The sequence below is a fragment of the Nyctereutes procyonoides genome, unplaced genomic scaffold, assembly GCF_905146905.1.
Source record: "Nyctereutes procyonoides isolate TBG_1078 unplaced genomic scaffold, NYPRO_anot_genome, whole genome shotgun sequence".
In the NCBI taxonomy this organism is placed as follows: Eukaryota; Metazoa; Chordata; class Mammalia; order Carnivora; family Canidae; genus Nyctereutes; species Nyctereutes procyonoides.
The window spans coordinates 44,922,256-44,941,106 of NW_026575047.1; the positions used below are offsets into that span (position 1 = coordinate 44,922,256).

Sequence of the window (18,851 nt, forward strand, 5' to 3'; positions counted from 1 at the left end):
CTATGTTGTTGCAAATGGCAAAATTTCATTCTTTTTTATGGCTGAGTAATATTCCATTGTGTATATGTACCATATCTTCTCTGTCCATTCATCTGTCAGTGGACATTTGGACTCCTTCCATAATTTGGCTGTTGTTGATAATGCTGCTGTAAACATCGAGGTACATGTGCGCCTTCAAATCCATATTTTTGTATCCTTTGGGTGAATACCTTGTAGTGCAGTTGCTGGATTGTAGGGTAGCTCTGTTTTTAACTTTCTGAGGAACTTCTGTATTGTTTTCCAGAGTGGCTGCACCAGTTTGCATGAAAATGGAAGTTTTTCTCTCTCAGTCTCATGTTTCATTGCTGAGGATATAGGGATATATGTGCTGTATGTCTTTGAGACTTGAAAATTAAGATAGTAAAGATATGTTAATCTCTTAAAAAGCAGTGATGTAGGAGAGATTCTTGCTCACAAACATTAAACAAATTTACCTTTAATTAGGGGTTTCTTAATCTCCTTGTGAAGTGTGTCAAACTGGCTAAAAATACATATGTGGATGACAGTGAAGATTTTTATTTTTATTTATTTTTTAAAAGTTTTGTTTATTTATTCATGAGACACGGAAAGAGAGAGAGGCAGAGACATAGGCAGAGAGGGAAGTAGACTTCATGCAGGGAGCCCGATGTGGGACTCGATCTCGGGACTCCAGAATCCTGCCCTGGGCTGAAGGTAGGTGCTCATAAATAAATGAAATCTTTATTTTTAAAAAAAAAAAAAGGCAGCTCAGGTGGCTCAACGGTTTAGTGCTGCCTTCAGCCCAGGGTGTGGTCCTGGAGGCCCAGGATCGAGTCCCACGTTGGGCTCCCTACATGGAGCCTGCTTCTCCCTTTGCCTGTGTGTATCTGCCTCTCTCTCTCTCTGTCTCTCTCTCTCTTTCTGTGTGTGTGTGTCTCTCATGAATAAATAAATGAATTCTTTAAAAAAAAAAAAAATGAAGTCAGGCGCTCAACTGCTGAGCCACTCAGGCATCCCAAGATTTTTTTTTTAAATATCTAACTTGAGGTGTCTCCTAACTCCATTTCTTTAAAGTAAGCTTCCATGTAGAAAATATGAAATAATTGCCTAATTCTTTTTTCTTTGTCTTTTTTTTCATCCAGCCTCATTGGAGGTTGAGAGTTAACAGAGTACTTTGGGTGGATGGGTAATTGGACAGGGTGATGGTGGGGATTTTTGTTTTCTTAAATTTCTGGGAGAGACAGACTTGTTTTCTGAGTTAATAGGGACCAAACCAAAAGGATATTTCTCTTCCACCTTTATTTTGTTTGGATACAAGGATTTCTTTGATTTCATCAGCAAATTTTGGAAAACATTTTAAAGTTTAGAAATTGGGTTTGCACTTTGAAAATATTTGAAATTACAGATCTTGTTTATCCTGTATTGTTTGTGAATTTGTGCATATTTTTAAGTCAGAGTATTTTGTGCTTCATCCAAAAAGAGACTCTTCAGATGAATCCATACTTGAGAAGCTTTTTCAGAGTCTGGTTTAATACACTTTTCAAAGTTTATCTGAATTGTTTTGCAGCCACCGGAGCTTCTACTACTGTATATGCGATTGAAGCTAATGGAGACCCTAGTGGTGACTTTGACACTGAAAAGGATGAAAGCGAAGTCCAGTACCTCATCAAGTGGAAGGGTTGGTCTTATATCCACAGCACATGGGAGAGCGAAGAATCCTTACAGCAGCAGAAAGTGAAAGGACTCAAAAAATTAGAGAACTTCAAGAAGAAAGAGGATGAAATCAAGCAATGGTACATTTTTAAAGTCATGGGATATTTGCAGCCTTCAGGGAAGGGAAGGTTTTTAAATAATGTGGGGAATGCACAGCTGTCTAGGAACTCAAATTTTGCCTTGATTATTGAGCACAGAGCCAGCCAAAATTCCATTTTATAAAATTGTGACCTGAAGACAAGCATATATTTCCATATATGGTCACATATATGTTTGTAGAGTTGAATAATAATAAGTAGTTTATGGAGCATTTTGTGCACATGATGTTTTTAATCCTCACAATAAGCCCATGAGATTCTCCTTGTTGTATACATTTTGTAGGTGAAGGAGTGAGGCACAGAGCAGCTTTTCTGGGGGGACCCAGGTTTGGAACTCTGGCAGCCAGAGCTCCTAAACACTTTGTTATTTCTCATGTATGTTGGGGTTGCTTAGATGTCAGGAGCTAATATTCTAGAACTACCTGGGTTCTGGTGTACTTAACACTATTCTTAGTTTTACACCATTTGCAGAAATGGTGTGACAAAAACAGAACTGAAGCTGTGTTAGACTGTTGTATTTTTAGTTTTCTTATAACTTTGAATGTGATTGAGTTGCATATGAGAAATATGTGGGGGCTGTAGTACCCACAAACCTAAACTAATAATCAAGTTCAGTCCTGAAGACACACCTGTTAGTGTAATGTGATCAGGTTTTTTTTTTGTGTTAGAAGTAGGGCCAGGGATCCCTGGGTGGCGCAGCGGTTTGGCGCCTGCCTTTGGCCCAGGGCGCGATCCTGGAGATCCGGGATCGAATCCCATGTCGGGCTCCTGGTGCATGGAGCCTGCTTCTCCCTCTGCCTGTGTCTCTGCCTCTCTCTCTCTATCTCTCTCTCTCTCTCTCTCTCTCTGACTATCATAAATAAATAAAAATTTAAAAAAAAAAAAAAAAAAAAAGAAGTAGGGCCAGATGAGTTCTAGGTCCCCTTTCACTATTTTTTTTTTTAAAAATTTTTTTTAACTTTTATTTATTTATGATAGTCACAGAGAGAGAGAGAGAGAGAGAGAGAGAGAGGGGCAGAGACACAGGCAGAGGGAGAAGCAGGCTCCATGCACCGGGAGCCCGACGTGGGATTCGATCCCGGGTCTCCAGGATCGTGCCCTGGGCCAAAGGCAGGCGCCAAACCGCTGCGCCACCCAGGGATCCCTCCCCTTTCACTATTACCCACAGTATGGTCCTTCAGTAATTAATTCCTTTATTTTTCCTTTGAGTGTCCTGAAGATGGTGTAGGTTGTAAAGTGGTTAGAAATTTAAAATCCTAAGAGGTACAGTAGCGTTTCATTTCTGGTTACTGCTGTTATCCTTCTATAGAATTTTGATGCCAGGAATAACTGGTTTTTCATAAAAGCTACATTGAATCACTCCTAAAGCTCATACCTATATGAAAAAAGGCATGTTTCCTTTTAAATATAGAAGATTGTTTTATTGTCCTTTTTTTTTTTAAGATTTTATTTATTCATGAGTGACACAGAGAGAGGAGTGAGAGGGAGAGAGAGAGAGGCAGAGACACAGGCAGAGGGAGAAGCAGGCTCCATGCAGGGAGCCTGATGTGGGACTCCATCCTGGGTCTTCAGGATCACACCCTGGGCTGCAGGCGGTGCTAAACTGCTGCGCCACTGGGGCTGCACTTACTGTCCTATTCTGTTTAGATATGAATTTATCATACAAAGTAGTTATTTTTAGGTTTCTCTATAAAGAAAGAACAATGGTGTGTCCTATGAGTCTTAAGAGTTTTTGAAAGTGTATTTTTTTGTAAAATATCTGGCCTTACTAGTAGTAAAGGATTTCCAAAGGGACAGATGGAAGTAAAGACTCCATTTCCTTTTCTCTTTTTGCCTTGACTTTGATAGATGTATATAGATTTTCCAAATCTAACTGGTATGCATTTTTTTTTCTTCTGTCTGTGTAGGTTAGGAAAAGTCTCTCCTGAAGATGTGGAATATTTTAACTGCCAACAAGAGCTGGCCTCAGAGTTGAACAAACAGTATCAGATAGTCGAAAGAGTAATTGGTGAGCACATGGAAACTTACTTGAGCAGTGTTTGATCTCCATGAATAATGGCTTTTGGTTTTGGGTAATGTAAATGACAAAATGCATTTTGCGGGCTTACTCTTTGAGACTAGATATTTTGAAGGAGAAGTTAACGAGATTTGCTGGTAAATTATGATTTGGGGGATGAGAAATGGATGTTAGGGTGGTATCAAGATTTTTGACCCAAGCAAATAGGAGAACAAATATTTACTGAAATGGAAAGATTAAGAGAAGAGCTGATTTTTGGAGTGAAAATCAAGAGCTTGGTTTGATATTTGTAAGTCTGCTTTACTTCTTAGTTGTCTAAGTGGGAATATTTTGAAGGCTGTAGCATATGTGAGCCTGGAGTTTCAATCTCTTAGTCTGTGCTGGGGATTTAAATTTGGGAATTTATCCATGTATAAATAGTATGTAAAGCCTAAGAATTTACTGAGAATATCAGAAATAGTATACATAGTGAGAATAGGAAGTCTGAGAACATTACAGGTTTTAGAAGGCAGGGGGAAGCCCCAGGAGACAATAGCCAGTGAGATTGGAGTGGGGTTGGGGGAGTATATCCTGGAAGCCAAGTGATTCATGGGTTTGGGAAGGAGGAAATGCTGCTAGCCAAATGCCAGGAGGGCTAAGAGTTGATCCTTGAATTTGGCCCCAGGTGTGGTGCTTGTGAAGTGGAACTGTGGAATGGTAGGGATGATGCAGGCCTGACTGGGGGGGGGGGGGGGTGGCTTTAAGAGAGAATGAGGGTGTACAGTGAGTAGAAATAAGTCTCCTGGGAAGTTTTGAGGTAAAGGGGAACAGAGGAATGGGGTAATTGTGACACAGAGCTGTGGGAGGACTCTGGTTTTTTGTTTTGTCTTTTTTTTTTAATGCAATATTGTATATTTGTGTTCTTACTCATAGGACCTAAAATGTCACTCTTTGTTATAGTGATAATTTTTTTATCTTATTTTCCATTTCTTTAGCTGTGAAGACAAGCAAATCTACACTGGGTCAGACAGATTTTCCAGGTGAGCAAGAGTTCTGGTTAATAAATGTTATTGAGCATTTAAGAGCAGTTCATGTTTTGCAGAATATTTACAGTTTTGCCAGGTGGCTTTTCAATGGTTATATGTAAAACAGAATGTCACTCCCCCTCCTTTAATGACAGTTGGTAATTTACCAATTTTTGTATATGAAATAGCTCACAGTCGGAAGCCGGCGCCTTCAAATGAACCTGAGTATCTATGCAAATGGATGGGACTGCCATATTCAGAGTGCAGCTGGGAAGATGAAGCCTTGATTGGCAAGAAGTTCCAGAGCTGCATTGACAGCTTCCATAGTCGGAACAACTCAAAAACCATCCCAACAAGAGAATGCAAGGTGTGGTGATTGCTGGCTTTTGATTTTCCAGGGGAAAGAGGTGTTAATAGAAAGGGTTGGTCATATAGATATTATATTGGGAAGAGAAAATAGTACAAACCTAAATGATAGTTACCATTTTGAAGTGAAAGAAGTTGAATTAACCTCAACATCACAGTAAAATATTAAAACAGGGAGAGCATGAGTTGTATAATGGCTTTGCTGACCTCTTTATTCTTAAAATCCACACATCCAGGTATGTCTAATTGGAAATCATGTGCAGGATATTTGAAAAAGATTAAGCACTTTAAATAGAAGGGACAGGAATGAGGAGAGGCTTTAAATTCTCAGAGCCTAAATAGATATGGTCCTTTATTTAGATTTATTTATTTAGATTGATCATACGTATGCTTTCCCTTCATTGGAATCCATTCCACATATTAAAAAATGTGCCTCCATAGTAAAAGTCTATTAAGACATGGGCTCTGTCTCTGAGAAGTTGACATCCAGTTCATGGCACCAAACCTCCCATCTGTGAACTGCTGTGTGTAATTAAGGGGGCAGTGAGTGTAATAAATAATTGGTGTCAGAGAAGTAGAGAGGCAGAGTCACTGAGCTCCATTAGTCCTTGAGGAGGTTTTAAAGAGTTAAAGAGGAGGTTGTGGTACTTGAACTTTCCTGGTCCTTGAGGAATGGGTGAGTGCTGGACAGACAGACAAAAGGGGGCCCAGGTTATTACCCTCCCATGAAGGATGCAGGAGAAGGATACACTTTGGGTGGGAAGGGAGGAAGGTGATGTTGACGAGTGCATTTAAGTCCGAGTGTGTATGTCTTGAATAACTTGAAAAGTAATTTGGGCTTTATCCTGTGGGCATTGATGTGAGAAGAGCAGCTGCATAAAAAACGAGTTAGAAAGCTCCATCTCACAGGAGTGTGCAGGAAACTCTGGAGGAGGCTCTTAGAAAAGCCAGAAGGTCCAGCCAAGAAGATGCCGTAGAAGTCCTCCATTAGGGAGGAATAGTGTTAAGGATAAGGGAAGTGCCATAGGATGAAAGGATCAGATGGGAGAAGCATTATGGGGGAGACTTGGCAGAAGTGGATACAGTGTTCAGTGGCCCGAGCACAAGGAGTCAGATTCCATTTGCTGCCTGGTGTCACAGAGGAGAGCTGTGATGATGAGTAATCACCTTATCAAACTGCTAGGATGACACTCCACGTAATAGCATGCGGATTCCACAGAGCCCTACTCTTCAGGGAAATACTCCCTGAAGAAAGACTTCATGGCCAAAGAACTTTGGGAAGCATTCCTAAATGAATTTTTCCTGTAAATTCACAATATGCACAAGCATTTTAGACATGGGAAAGGCACAAGTAATGAAATCTATGTAACTTTTATTACATTGTTTCCCACATGGATTTAGCCACAGAATCCATATTTTGTACAAACCATAAAGACGTGGCCTTACTAGACTACATGGTTCTTCATGTCCTTTTCATTAGAAAAACCAAACTTGCACACTGGGGGTTCCAACTAGGTGGAGGCTGCTTTCAGGATTTGCAAATGCTGTCATGGTACAGTTCTGCTGGGTTTAGCGTATAGAGACTTTCCCAGAGGTGGTGTTTTGTACGGTTTAGAAGGAGATAATGTAAGAGTGATAGTATAGCGTTCCTTGTTGTATGATAGAGATGATATAAAACGAGTGCTGTGTAATTATGTTCATGGACTAATTTCAGGACCAGGAGCATGTGAACCAAAAACTATTTGGGATGCATCTGGCTTTGGGAATACAGACCACAACGGAAGGAGGTGGGGTAGGCTGGGTTGGGTGGTTGGTGATGCAGATATGAAATTTAAACATTTGTGCTATGGTTCAGAACACATAAATCACAGCTAGCATTTTATATAGGAATAGCAAGAAAGTCTTCAGACCTGGACTTTGTTAATTTTTGTTTTTCAGGCCTTGAAGCAGAGACCACGATTTGTGGCTTTAAAGAAACAGCCAACATATTTAGGAGGGGAGAATCTGGAGCTCCGTGATTATCAGCTAGAAGGTCTCAACTGGCTTGCTCATTCCTGGTGCAAGTAGGTAGAAAAAGACGTTTGACATTTTCTTTACAGTTTCTGACTTCTTTATTGTTAAGTACAAATAATTCTTTCTTTCTTTGTGTATTACGGAAACAAAAAGTATGTGATTGAGGGAAAGCTTTTCTAGGAGTTTATATAAGTATGTAATACCATTTTAATCTGAAGTAAATAGTACTTGGTTAATTAGTTAGTTGGGGCTAATTTGTCATAGCCAGAGACCTACATCATAACATGTTATTCATGGGTATAGATAGCAAGATAGTTTGCCCAGATCTTTGGTGTAGAAGGAAAATGAAGAAAATGTCTGTTTTCCACTCATTTTCCTTCTAGGCCAGGGAAACCCTTTTTTTTTTTTTTTAAATGTTTATTTATTTATGATAGTCACACACAGAGAGAGAGAGAGAGAGAGGCAGAGACAGAAGCAGGCTCCATGCACCGGAAGCCCGATGCGGGATTCGATCCCGGGTCTCCAGGATCGCGCCCTGGGCCAAAGGCAGGCGCCAAACCGCTGTGCCACCCAGGGATCCCGAGGCCAGGGAAACCTTTGACTTAATGTCCTGTGGCCATGCTGAAGAATAGTGTGAAATTGCCTTCCTGATATTGCTGTACATGCTGTCCCTTTTAGGGAAAAGTCTCTGGTTGAATCTATAAAATTATTCTTTGTTCTTTTAACAAAACATCTTAATCTTATTTTTATTTTTTTTTAAAGGCTTTTTTTATTTTTATTTATTTATGATAGTCACAGAGAGAGAGAGAGAGAGAGAGAGGCAGAGACACAGGCAGAGGGAGAAGCAGGCTCCATGCACTGGGAGCCCGACGTAGGATTCGATCCTGGGTCTCCAGGATCGCGCCCTGGGCCAAAGGCAGGTGCCAAACCGCTGCGCCACCCAGGGGTCCCCAAAACATCTTAATCTTAAAAAAAAAAGCAAAAAAAAAGCTGTGATGATAGTGTTAGAAGTTTAAAGGTACTTTGAGACAGTACTCATGAATTTCATTCATCAGTTCAGTTGCAATTCGTAGTCTCTGATTACTGTGTCTGAGGGGTCCCAGAGGTGTTTTCATTTCATATCCCTGCCCTCACAGGGTATATACAAAGTACCTGAATGCCTGCCTACAAACTCATTCACCTACATGCAGCTCTTAATTTCTTCAGTGTTTTATAGTAAAGCAGAAATTCTTGTTTGAGAGAGTTAAACTGCAGCCTGAAAATAAAAACGTGTGAGCAGCTTTTCTCGATGCCAGAAAAGTGGTTTCTAGTTAGGGATAAATATACAGTGTCTGCTTCCCAATCCAACCACCTCTGTGTCCTATAAAACCTAATGCAGTATCTGACAGGAACATGAGAACTCTTGAGATTCTGTTTGCATGACTAAGAATGTGTATCTCATAGAACTATTCTAAATTGTTTGAAAACGGGTTTGGTTTCAGAGAATAGTGAGACCTACTCTTCCTTTAAGATAGTTATAAGGCTAGGTGGAACCTCAAGCTATGTCTCCTGACCCTCTTATGAAGGTTCCTAGGAACGAAGATGTCATGTACCTGATTCATAGTTCCACTTGTTTCTGTGGAGTCCTTAGGCTAGCTTTCTCTACTTCCATCTGAACAATTCAAGAGTCAGCTGAACAGGCCCAAGAAGTCGTTGGGCCCTGGTCATAGGAACTTTATGTTAAATAGTATGCTGTATTAGCTTAGTTTTAGAAAAATGGGCAGATCATTTCAAATCTCTTATAATATGTATATACAAACAGTGGTAGCTTGCTAGGGAGAGGAAATGGAGGAAATGAGGTTAGTTGCTCCCCGCCAGAAGGGTGAGAGAAAGAGGAGGGAAATTACTCAAAGGGACATACTATGTCTGAATAGTGCATAAAATTAGGTCAACCTGATTATAGAAAGGTATGGCTCCTCCTTTTCCCTTCCCCCAGTATATTTTTGACTTTGTTCTTTTCCTCTAAAATTAGCTATTCTGTGGAACATACAATGTATTTTTAAAAATTTAATCTCTTCTTGGTAAATAGAATGTCTTGTTTTTCTAATCAGTTCTTTAATTTGCATATTACTTTCAGTTCTTTCTGGTTCATTGATTAAGCACTTGTTAGTATTTGTAAACCTTCATAGCCTGATTTTCAACAATCTCTTAATGTTTGTAGCCTTTTGCCATATATCTATTCCTAATTCCATGCCAAATGGGTTGTTTTCTGTTTCCTGAACATACTTCCTACTCTGGCCATTGCTTGAGTGTTTTTCTTCTATCTGGAAAATCCTCTCCTGTTAGTATCCAGTTGAAATCTAGACTGTCTCCTAGAGCAGTATTTCTCAAAATGCAGTCCAAGGAATACATCTGCATCAGAATATCCAGAAGTATCTGTAAAAGTACAGATCCCTGAGCCCTTTCCCAGATATTTTCATTTGGTAGGTGTAAGTGGATTCAGAAATCTGATCTGTAGCCTGCCTACCTTTCCTGTAGACTGTCCTGTATCTAAAACAAGCTCCATGCCCTGCAGCACATGTGCCTAGGGAGTGGCGTGTGTAGCATTAAACAGTCCAGTGGCATGTAGTGGAATGGGTGGATGATTTGGGCAGAGACACAGGACTGTCAGGCTGTAGGGTTCACCAGCAGTGGTGAATAGCCAGTTTGCCTCTGCTTTCTGTAATGCTGAAACCCAAGGTCCTGTTCCTGGACACCCCAATATAATAAAACCTGCCTGCTCTGTTACAAGGAAAGAAAGACCAAAATGCAAGGTAAAGAATATAGTCTGAATAAGGTCTCATAGTAATCCAAATTTGATTATACTCTGATCACTTGTTACTTTTCCTGTTGTATAGCTTCTGCTTTCTTCTTACGCAGGAGAGGAAATAAATTTGAGGCTTGGATGGAATCGGTGCTTTGATTGGTGAATTATGAGGCATTTGCTTCTTTGCTGTGTGTGTGTGTGAACTAATGATTTTGTTTTGTTTTGTTTTTTTCTCTTTTTGCAGAAGTAACAGTGTAATCCTTGCTGATGAAATGGGCCTAGGAAAGACCATCCAGACCATATCATTCCTCTCCTACCTGTTCCACCAACACCAGCTGTATGGCCCCTTTCTTATAGTCGTCCCTTTATCCACCCTCACCTCATGGCAGAGGGAGTTTGAAATCTGGGCACCAGAGATTAACGTAGTGGTTTACATAGGTGACCTGATGAGCAGAAATACGGTGTGTAAACAAAAAGAATTGGGATAGAATCTGTGTTATAAATGTATTTTGGAAATTGACCTAAAATCGTTATAGTCTTCAGTAACATTATGATTCTGACACTGTGCTATGTCCCCAATGTTGGGAGATTTATGTATCACAAAAGTGCAACTCAGATGTTCTTTAAAACATGCTGACTGCTTTAAAGGAAAGCTACGGCAGTACATAAATGGGAATCTCTTTTAGTTGGATTGCTGTAGTTTTTTCTTCTGTCTTTTGTATTTCTAAGACCACTTTATTTATAAATAAATAATGTAATGTATTTGTGGAAGGTTGATATTTTTGCTGTTTGAGCAGAGACCTACTACTAAAACCAAGTTCTTATAGTTGATTTCCCAGCCTTTTAAAATAGTGAGGTTGTAGAACTTGAAAGAATAAAGAGAAAGGAGAATGAGCCATTCTAGGGCTATAAAAATGAGATTATTTGTCTGTTTTCAACCTTAACATGAGCATCAGGAACTTAGAACATGGAGGCTTGAGTTAATCTCTGTTTAGCAAATCATTTCTTCATAATGACTGACTTATTCAAAAGCACCTGTTAATATGCGAGGACCTGTGCTGCGTGCTTTGTGTATATTAGCTGTAACCCTCGTGATTTTCCTCCAAGTAGATGGTGCTTTGTAACCAATTGATGAAGAAAAAGGACTCCGAGAGTTTAACACTTGTCCCCGCCATCTAGGATGTGGCAGAGCTGGGGTCTGGACAGAGAAGTGTCTGGTCCCAGACCTTTGCTCTTTTGTTCTGTGTGAATTTAGAGTAAACTGTTTCTAGTAGACTGCTTATCACAAGAGCAAACAATCAGGAATCCTCAGACCTTTAAAAGAGATGTTATATATTATGCTTGTTGAAATTTATTTTTTATTAAATATTTTCATTCAAATTGTCTAACCTAAACCTTGGCAGATTTCACTGCTCTAATTTTGAGTTTCTAAAAAAATTGCAGTTCTTAGCTCTGCTAATCCATTTGTTAGCCATTACAAAAGGAAAAAAAACCTCAGATTATGCAAAATGGCTTCAAGCACTGCATTCACAGGTGAAGACAAAGTGAACTCTGAAAATTTGTAGAGTCAGGGTAGTTTCCTATGTGGACTCCAATCCTCCTTTTCTTTGTTCTTTCTGCCCACTTGGTAGTGATCACCTGCACATACTCCTTGTCCTGTTCTCCAGTCCATACAAACTGCGGGAGCTTTTTCTTGGGCCATCGTGCTTGCTGGAGCTCATTACACTGCAGTATGAATGTGTTAGTTTTGTGTTCCTGTACATTGACATTATTTTCACTCATTAAATTGCATTTTCATCCTATACCCTTCTTTCCCTTTTTCTTGGAGGCCACATCTTTCTGCTCTAGATTAATGACATTTCTGACTGAGCCAGAGGTTGGGATTTGTTCTACTTGTTAATAAAAGTATTGCCTTACCAAAGAGCAAAGAATAATAAAATATCCTTAAGAAAATTAACATTCAGGGAGATCACTAGATAAGTTCAAGTCACCAGGGTTTAGTTGTAGTTGCAGTGCGGTTTTTTGGTCAAACGTGTTGGGGCAGGGGTAGGGGTTGATGACAGTTTATTTGAATTCTCACAGTAAAGTTTTTGTTGCTCAGTCAGTGATCTTTTTATTCTCTACTGCTTAATATTTTGGTTGCCTAGGTCAATTTAGAATGTATAAAATATTCATTAAATTCTAGTCAGGTTTATTTTTTATTTGGCATGTTTCTGTTGCATCTGTCACAAGACTGCTGGTGATCTAGAAAGGTAAAAGTAGAAATTGTATCTTAATTACTGGTTTCTCTTCTAGATACGGGAATATGAATGGATTCATTCTCAGACTAAAAGGCTGAAGTTCAATGCACTTATAACAACATATGAGATCCTCTTAAAAGATAAGGTGTGTAATTTTGTAGTGTGACTTGTGGAAATGGTGGGGCCTGTGCTTCCCGCTTGCCATGTTACTTTTATTTATTTAAAAAAGCCAACCGTGAACAAGCAATCTGCAAAGAATATTAAGGTTGTAAATAAAAATCAGAACCTTACAGTTGAAGGGGACTTTAGATCACATCTAACAGGATGAAAGGGTATTTAGGCCAGTAACTTACCTGAGCGCCATCCTGGGCATTTCCCATCATATCATTGTCAAGCAATTTTTCCACAGTAGATGATGTGAATGGTCTCTGTGAGGAGGACAGAAAAATGAAGGTTTTTACACCATCTCCTTTCTACAGTTACTAAGAAATGTATGTGGCAGGTGGTTCCATTGGTGACAATAAGTGTAAATGAGTTCAATTTGGTGGCTCTTAAGTGTTTCTGTGCTTCAGGGTTGGGGTGGAGAATAGGCAGAGAAGAATCTTATTTAAGGAGAGACTGCAAAATCATGGTTTGTTTTTTTTTTGTATTGTTTTTGCCCAGCATACCAATTTTTGTGTTCTTGCTGTGGGGCATGCTGCAATACTTGGCATAAAAGACTCCCTTTTCCTCCTGAATAACTCAAAAGTGATGGTGGTGATATGCTCTTCTGAGTAGACACCAATCTGGCCAAAAACAGAATAAACAGAGCAGTCCTAATATAATTTAAGTCCGTGAAGAATAAATGTTTCTATGTATACCTTTGTGATGGTATTTGTACAGAGATAATTAACAGTTGAAAGTACTTTTGGGTTCCCTTCTGACCTGGTGGCTCGTTCTGTTTTGTTTTTACTTTAGACTGTGCTGGGCAGTATTAACTGGGCCTTTCTGGGAGTGGATGAAGCCCATCGGTTGAAGAATGATGACTCTTTATTGTATAAAACTCTGATTGATTTCAAGTCCCACCATAGGCTCCTGATTACGGGGACCCCTCTTCAGAATTCCCTCAAAGAGCTCTGGTCCTTGCTGCACTTTATTATGCCGGAGAAGTAAGCTCCTTCCTGTGTATTTCGAAAGATGCAGAATGTCTGAAATGCCAATGCTTCTTAACTTTTTAAAAATAGACCTTAGGGAAAACAGATGGCATGATTTGGGGACAGCAAAACATTAAACTGGTGCAGGAACAAAATTAGTAAAATGTTCCATAATAAATGGTAGGAGGCACAGAATTGAGCATGTCAAGGAGGAAAGCCTGTTACCTAGCAGATGTTTAAATCAATCACTTAATGCTTTGGGGAAATAATTGGTAAATAGGTAACCTCAGAACTTCTCTCTATTCTTATAAGGTAATCAGTAATTGAAATGAATATAAGATACACAGTCTGATAGCATTAATATCTTAAACCCAAAGCTTTGATAACAGAAGCCATCAGCATTGGGTGTTATTCAGATCTTTAACTTATTAAGGAATCATGGAATGTCTTTTATTGAGAACATTTTTATGGGAGAGATGATAATGCACGTTTCTTAAAACTTACCCAATGGTATTCAGTGATCCTTGGAATGAATTCTAAATTTGTTACCTTAACTTGGAAGACCCTGCCCCATGTGGTCCTTCATAGTACTCTGACTCATCCCATCCCACTTTGTTCACCACTCCTTCTGCTTCAGCCAGTCTGTCATCTCTCTGTACCTGTAGCGTGCCACGGCCCTGCCACTCTCTGTCTGCAATGTTCTCCCTCCTCCTCATCTTCACATGGCCATCTTGTCTTACCATTTTTGCCTCAGCCTATATGACCACCTCCTTTTAGATGTCTCCTCAGACCACCTAACTGAAGCTGCCTGTGGGACAGGCATGTCACCCTACCCTGTTTATTTTCTTCACAGCACCTCCCTTTCCTCATTTCTTCCTCGTTCACCTCATGTCATTAAATTTACATATCGGGGCAGCTCTGGTGGCTCAGCGGTTTAGCGCCACCTTCAGCCCAGGGTGTGATCCTGGAGTCCCAGGATCGAGTCCCACGTCAGGCTTCCTGCATGGAGCCTGCTTCTCCCTCTGCCTGTGTCTCTGCCTCTCTCTCTGTATCTCTCATGAATAAATAAATAAAATCTTAAAAAAAATTTTTTTTTACGTATCAGAAGCAGCAGGGATCTTGTTTACGTAATTCATTGATGGTCTGTGTGGCCTGGAGTAGTTTCTGGTATGCAGTAAACGGTCAAGGGCTGTCCAATTGACAGGGAAATGCTCCACAATTTTTTTATTTTAACTCAGAAAAGATTTGAGTGCTATGTGCCGTAAACTGAGCAAGGCATTTTGGATAGTGTAATTAAAACCATAAAGGAGGCCCCTTCCCCCATGTGTTGTTAACGTTTTGTAAACACTGTTGAGATACAGTTTACATACCATAAGATACATGACTGTGAGTATACAATCCAGTATTTTTTAGTAAATTTCTGGAGTTGTGCACCCATCATTATCTAGTTTTAGAATACTTTCTTCACCCAGAAAAGTTCCCTCTTGTCTGTAGTTAATTTCTGCTTCTACCTCTAGCCTTAGGCAATCACTAATTGACTTTCATCTCTAGAGATTTAACTTTTCTAGAAATTTCATATAAATGGAGTCCTAATACATAGTCTTTTGTTTTTGGCTTGTTTCATTTAGCATAATATTTTTGAGATTTACCTGTGTCACAGAATTTATCAGGAGTTAGTCTCTTAAAATTGAGTACTATTCCATCATATGTTTGTCCAGTCACCAGTTGATGGACATTTTGGTTGCTTTAGTTTGGGCCTGTTGTGTCTGTGTGTGGACATATGTTTTTATTTATCTTCATTAGAACTTCCTGAAATTGCCGGTTGTTTGGAAAGTGTTTATCTTAAGCTACCAGGCTAGGCTGTTTTCCTGTTGCCATTCCCACCATAAATGTCTGAATTTTTAGTTTCTCTGTATTATCACCAAAACTTGGTGTATTGTCAGTCTTTTGGATTTTGGTGATTCTGGTAGGAGTGTAGTGATACCTCATTGTGGCTTAGAATTGCATTTTTACAATGACTAATAATGTTGAACATTTTTTCATGTATTCATTAGCCATTTGTGTATCTTTGGTGAAATGTCTGTATAATTAAATTATGTTGTTTCATGAGTCGAAGAGGTCCTTCCTTCCTTGTATTCCAGATTCAGTACTTTATGATTTGCAAGTATTTTGTTCCAATCTGGCTTGTCTGTTTTCTTAATGTTGTCTTTTGAAGAGCAAAAAGTCTGTTAATTTGATAAAGTATAATCTTACCAATTTTTTTAATGGATTCTGCTTAATGTCCTATAAGATAAGATATATTTGCTAAACCTACAGTTACAAAGACTTTATTCTTTATTTTCTTATAGGAATTTTAATTCTTATGTTTAGGTCTCTGTTCTGTTTTAGCATTATTTTTTGTTGATAGGGTAAAGTATGAGGACTTATAAGGTCATTTTTTTGCAGTGGGATTTTGGAAGTTGTCCTAGTGCCATTTGTTGAAAATAACCTTTCTTTATTGAATTGCCTTGATACTGTTGTTGAAAATCAGTTGAGATCATGAATGTAAGGTTCTATTTGTGGTTTATCAGTTTTGATCTACTGATATGTATTTCTGCCCTTAATGCTGATGCCTCACTGTCTTGATTACTATGGCTGTATACTGTTTTTTAAAATGGTGAAATATAAATTCAATTTTGTTCCTCTTTACCAAAATTATTTTGGCTATTCTAGATCCTTTGTATTCCCAAAGGCATTTTAGGATCAGCTTGTTAATTTCTGAAAGGAAAAAAGTTCTGCTAGAATTTGGTAGGCATTGTTTTGAATATAGATACTGATTTAGAGAGAACTATCATCTTAACAGTATTGAGCCTTCTAAGCTATCATCACAAAGTTTCCTGTTTATTTAGATCTTTTGTAATTTTTCTCAATAGTGTCTAATAGTTTTCAGTGTATAAGTCTTATATACTTCTTTTGTTAAATTTATTCCTACTTATTTTGATTTTAAGTGGAATTTTTTTTTATCTAATGTTCAGATTGTAATAGAGTAACTGAGTTTTGTCTTTTTTTTAAAAATATTTTATTTATTTATTCATGAGAGACAGAGAGAGGCAGAGACATAGGCAGAGGGAGGAAGCAGGCTCCATGAAGTGAGCCCAATGTGGGATTCAATCCTGGGACTCTGGGATTGCGCTCCTGAGCCAAGGCAGACGCTCAACTGCTGAGCCACCCAGGCATCCCAAGTACCTGAGTGTTTATTAGCTATCTTATATCCTATGAACTTGCAAAAATTCAACTGTATTTGTTATTGTTTGTTTATTTCTTAGTGTTTTTTGGATATAGGATCACACTTCCAAGTAAAAGAAGTTATGCTTCTTTTACAATGTGGATGGATGCTTCTTATTTCCTGGCCTGTGGTATTTATTCTCTGTAACATCCGTGTTGAATACAGTTGGGAACAGGACGTTAGCTGTAGAATTTTTGTAAATACCTTTTTGGGCTGAGGACATTTTCTTCCAAGGTTTTGAGAGTTTTTATAATGAATGTGTTGGATTTTGTCACATGCTATTTTTTTTCCTGGGTCTATTAAAATGACTATGGTTTTTGTTCTTTCTTCTGCCTATATGGTATATTAGTTACTTTATAGATTTTAAGACAACCTTTCATTCCTGTGATATATCTGACTTAGTCATGATGTTGTATCCTTTTAATGTGTTTCTAGATTCATTTTGCTACTGTTTTGTTAAAGACTGTTGGATCTGTGTGTGTGTTTAATACTTCATTGACCACTTAAAGACAAGCATCTGTGTTTTTTGATGGATATTAGTCTCTAGTTCTATGCCTGTCTGTGTGATGTCTGCCTGGCTTTGGTATCAGGATAATAGAATGAATTGGAAAATGTTCATTCTTCCTTTATTTTCTGAAAGAATTCATTAGGATTGGTATTACTTCTTAAAATATTTGTTTTTTTTTTTTTTTTTAAATTTATTTATTTATGATAGTCACAGAGATTGAGAGAGAGGCAGAGACACAGGCAGAGGGAGAAGCAGGCTCCATGCACCGGGAGCCCGACGTGGGATTCGATCCCGGGTCTCCAGGATCGCGCCCTGGGCCAAAGGCAGGCGCCAAACCGCTGCGCCACTCAGGGATCCCACTTCTTAAAATATTTGATAGGATTCACCTGTGTAGCCTTGTGGGCCCTATCTTTTCTTTGTGGGAAAACTGACTAATTCAGTTTCTAGTTACAGATCTATTCAGGTTTTCTGTCTGTTTCTTCATTTAGTTTTGTTAATCTGTGTCTCTAAGAATTTGTCCATTTTGTCTAAGTTGTCTGATTTATTGGCATAATGTCATAGTGTTTCTTCATGATCCTTTTACTTTTGAAAGATATATTGTGATCTCAGTAAGTTTTGATTGTGGTAATTTGTGTCTTGCCTTTTTTTCTTGGTCATTTCAGGTAAGGGTTTAACAATCTGAAGAAGGATATTTCAAAGAAACCAACTTTTGACTTTTTTTTGTTTTGTTTTCTATTTCACAAGTTTCTGTTCTCATCCTTATTATTGTCTTTTATTTAATGTTCTCATTTTCTTTTTTCTTTAGGTGGAAGCTTAGATTATTGATGTAAGGCTTTTTTTCCTTTTTCCTAATATAGGTGTTTAATGGTGTAGGTTACCTTCTCTGTGCTGCTTTAGCAGCATTCTGCGAATGTTGATACATGTGTTTTTGGCTTTCTTTCAGTTTTCATCTATTTTCTCTTGTGATTACTTCTTTGGTGCATGGGTTTGTTTTAAGTGTGTTGGTTAATTAAAAATATTTAGATACTTCCCAAATGATTCATAATTTAATTTTGTCTTATTGAACATGTTTTAAATGAATTTACTGTTACTTGTTATATTGTCTGGTATGTTTCCTATTTTGGAGAATGTTCTTTGTGTACTTGAAAAGAAGAATATTTTGCTTTCCTAGGGTAGAATTTGTTATATTAACTTCGTTAATAAATAGTTTTACTCAAGTCTTACATACCTTTTTTTAAAATTTATTTTTTACATGCCTTTGCTGACTTCATGTCTAGTTCTCTCTAATATTGACAGTTAAACATTTAGATATATAATTATAGTTGTTGAGTGATCTACTTCTTTCAGTTCTGTGAGATTTTCTTTCATGTATTTTGAGGGGTTTGTGTGTTAGGTTTGTGCACATTTGGAATTGTTCTATGTTCTTGATGTATTAATCTTTTTTCAGGAAATGTCTCTTTATCTCTAGTAATATTTCTTGTTCCTTAGATCTATTTTGTGTGATATGACAGCTCTTTAGTTCTCTTGGTAACTGTTTGCATGGTATACTGTTTTCCATCACTTTACTTTCAACTACTTTTAATGAGTCTAAAATATGTCTCTTATAGACAGAATATAGTTGGATCTTCCTTTTTTAATATAGTTTGATAATCTCTGCCTTTTGATTAAAGGGTTTAGTTCATTCACATTTAATGTAATTATTGCAGTGATTG

The 18,851-nt window shown here is 38.3% G+C and overlaps 1 protein-coding gene across 5 annotated transcripts in view; it reads left to right on the forward strand.

Moving 5' to 3' along the window:
* The window catches only part of CHD2 (chromodomain helicase DNA binding protein 2), a 121,088-nt gene that overhangs the window by 40,592 nt on the left and 61,645 nt on the right, over positions 1-18,851 (forward strand). For 4 of the 5 annotated variants that reach the window (XM_055326039.1, XM_055326041.1, XM_055326040.1 and 1 more), the window contains 8 exons: positions 1,565-1,790; positions 3,716-3,816; positions 4,800-4,844; positions 5,018-5,196; positions 7,134-7,258; positions 10,238-10,454; positions 12,289-12,378; positions 13,191-13,381. In XM_055326039.1, the coding sequence (XP_055182014.1) occupies positions 1,565-1,790; positions 3,716-3,816; positions 4,800-4,844; positions 5,018-5,196; positions 7,134-7,258; positions 10,238-10,454; positions 12,289-12,378; positions 13,191-13,381 (1,174 nt within the window). Of the gene's footprint in view, positions 1-1,564; positions 1,791-3,715; positions 3,817-4,799; positions 4,845-5,017; positions 5,197-7,133; positions 7,263-10,237; positions 10,455-12,288; positions 12,379-13,190; positions 13,382-18,851 lie in introns of those variants that run through there. The other variant, XM_055326042.1, reaches the window with a different exon arrangement.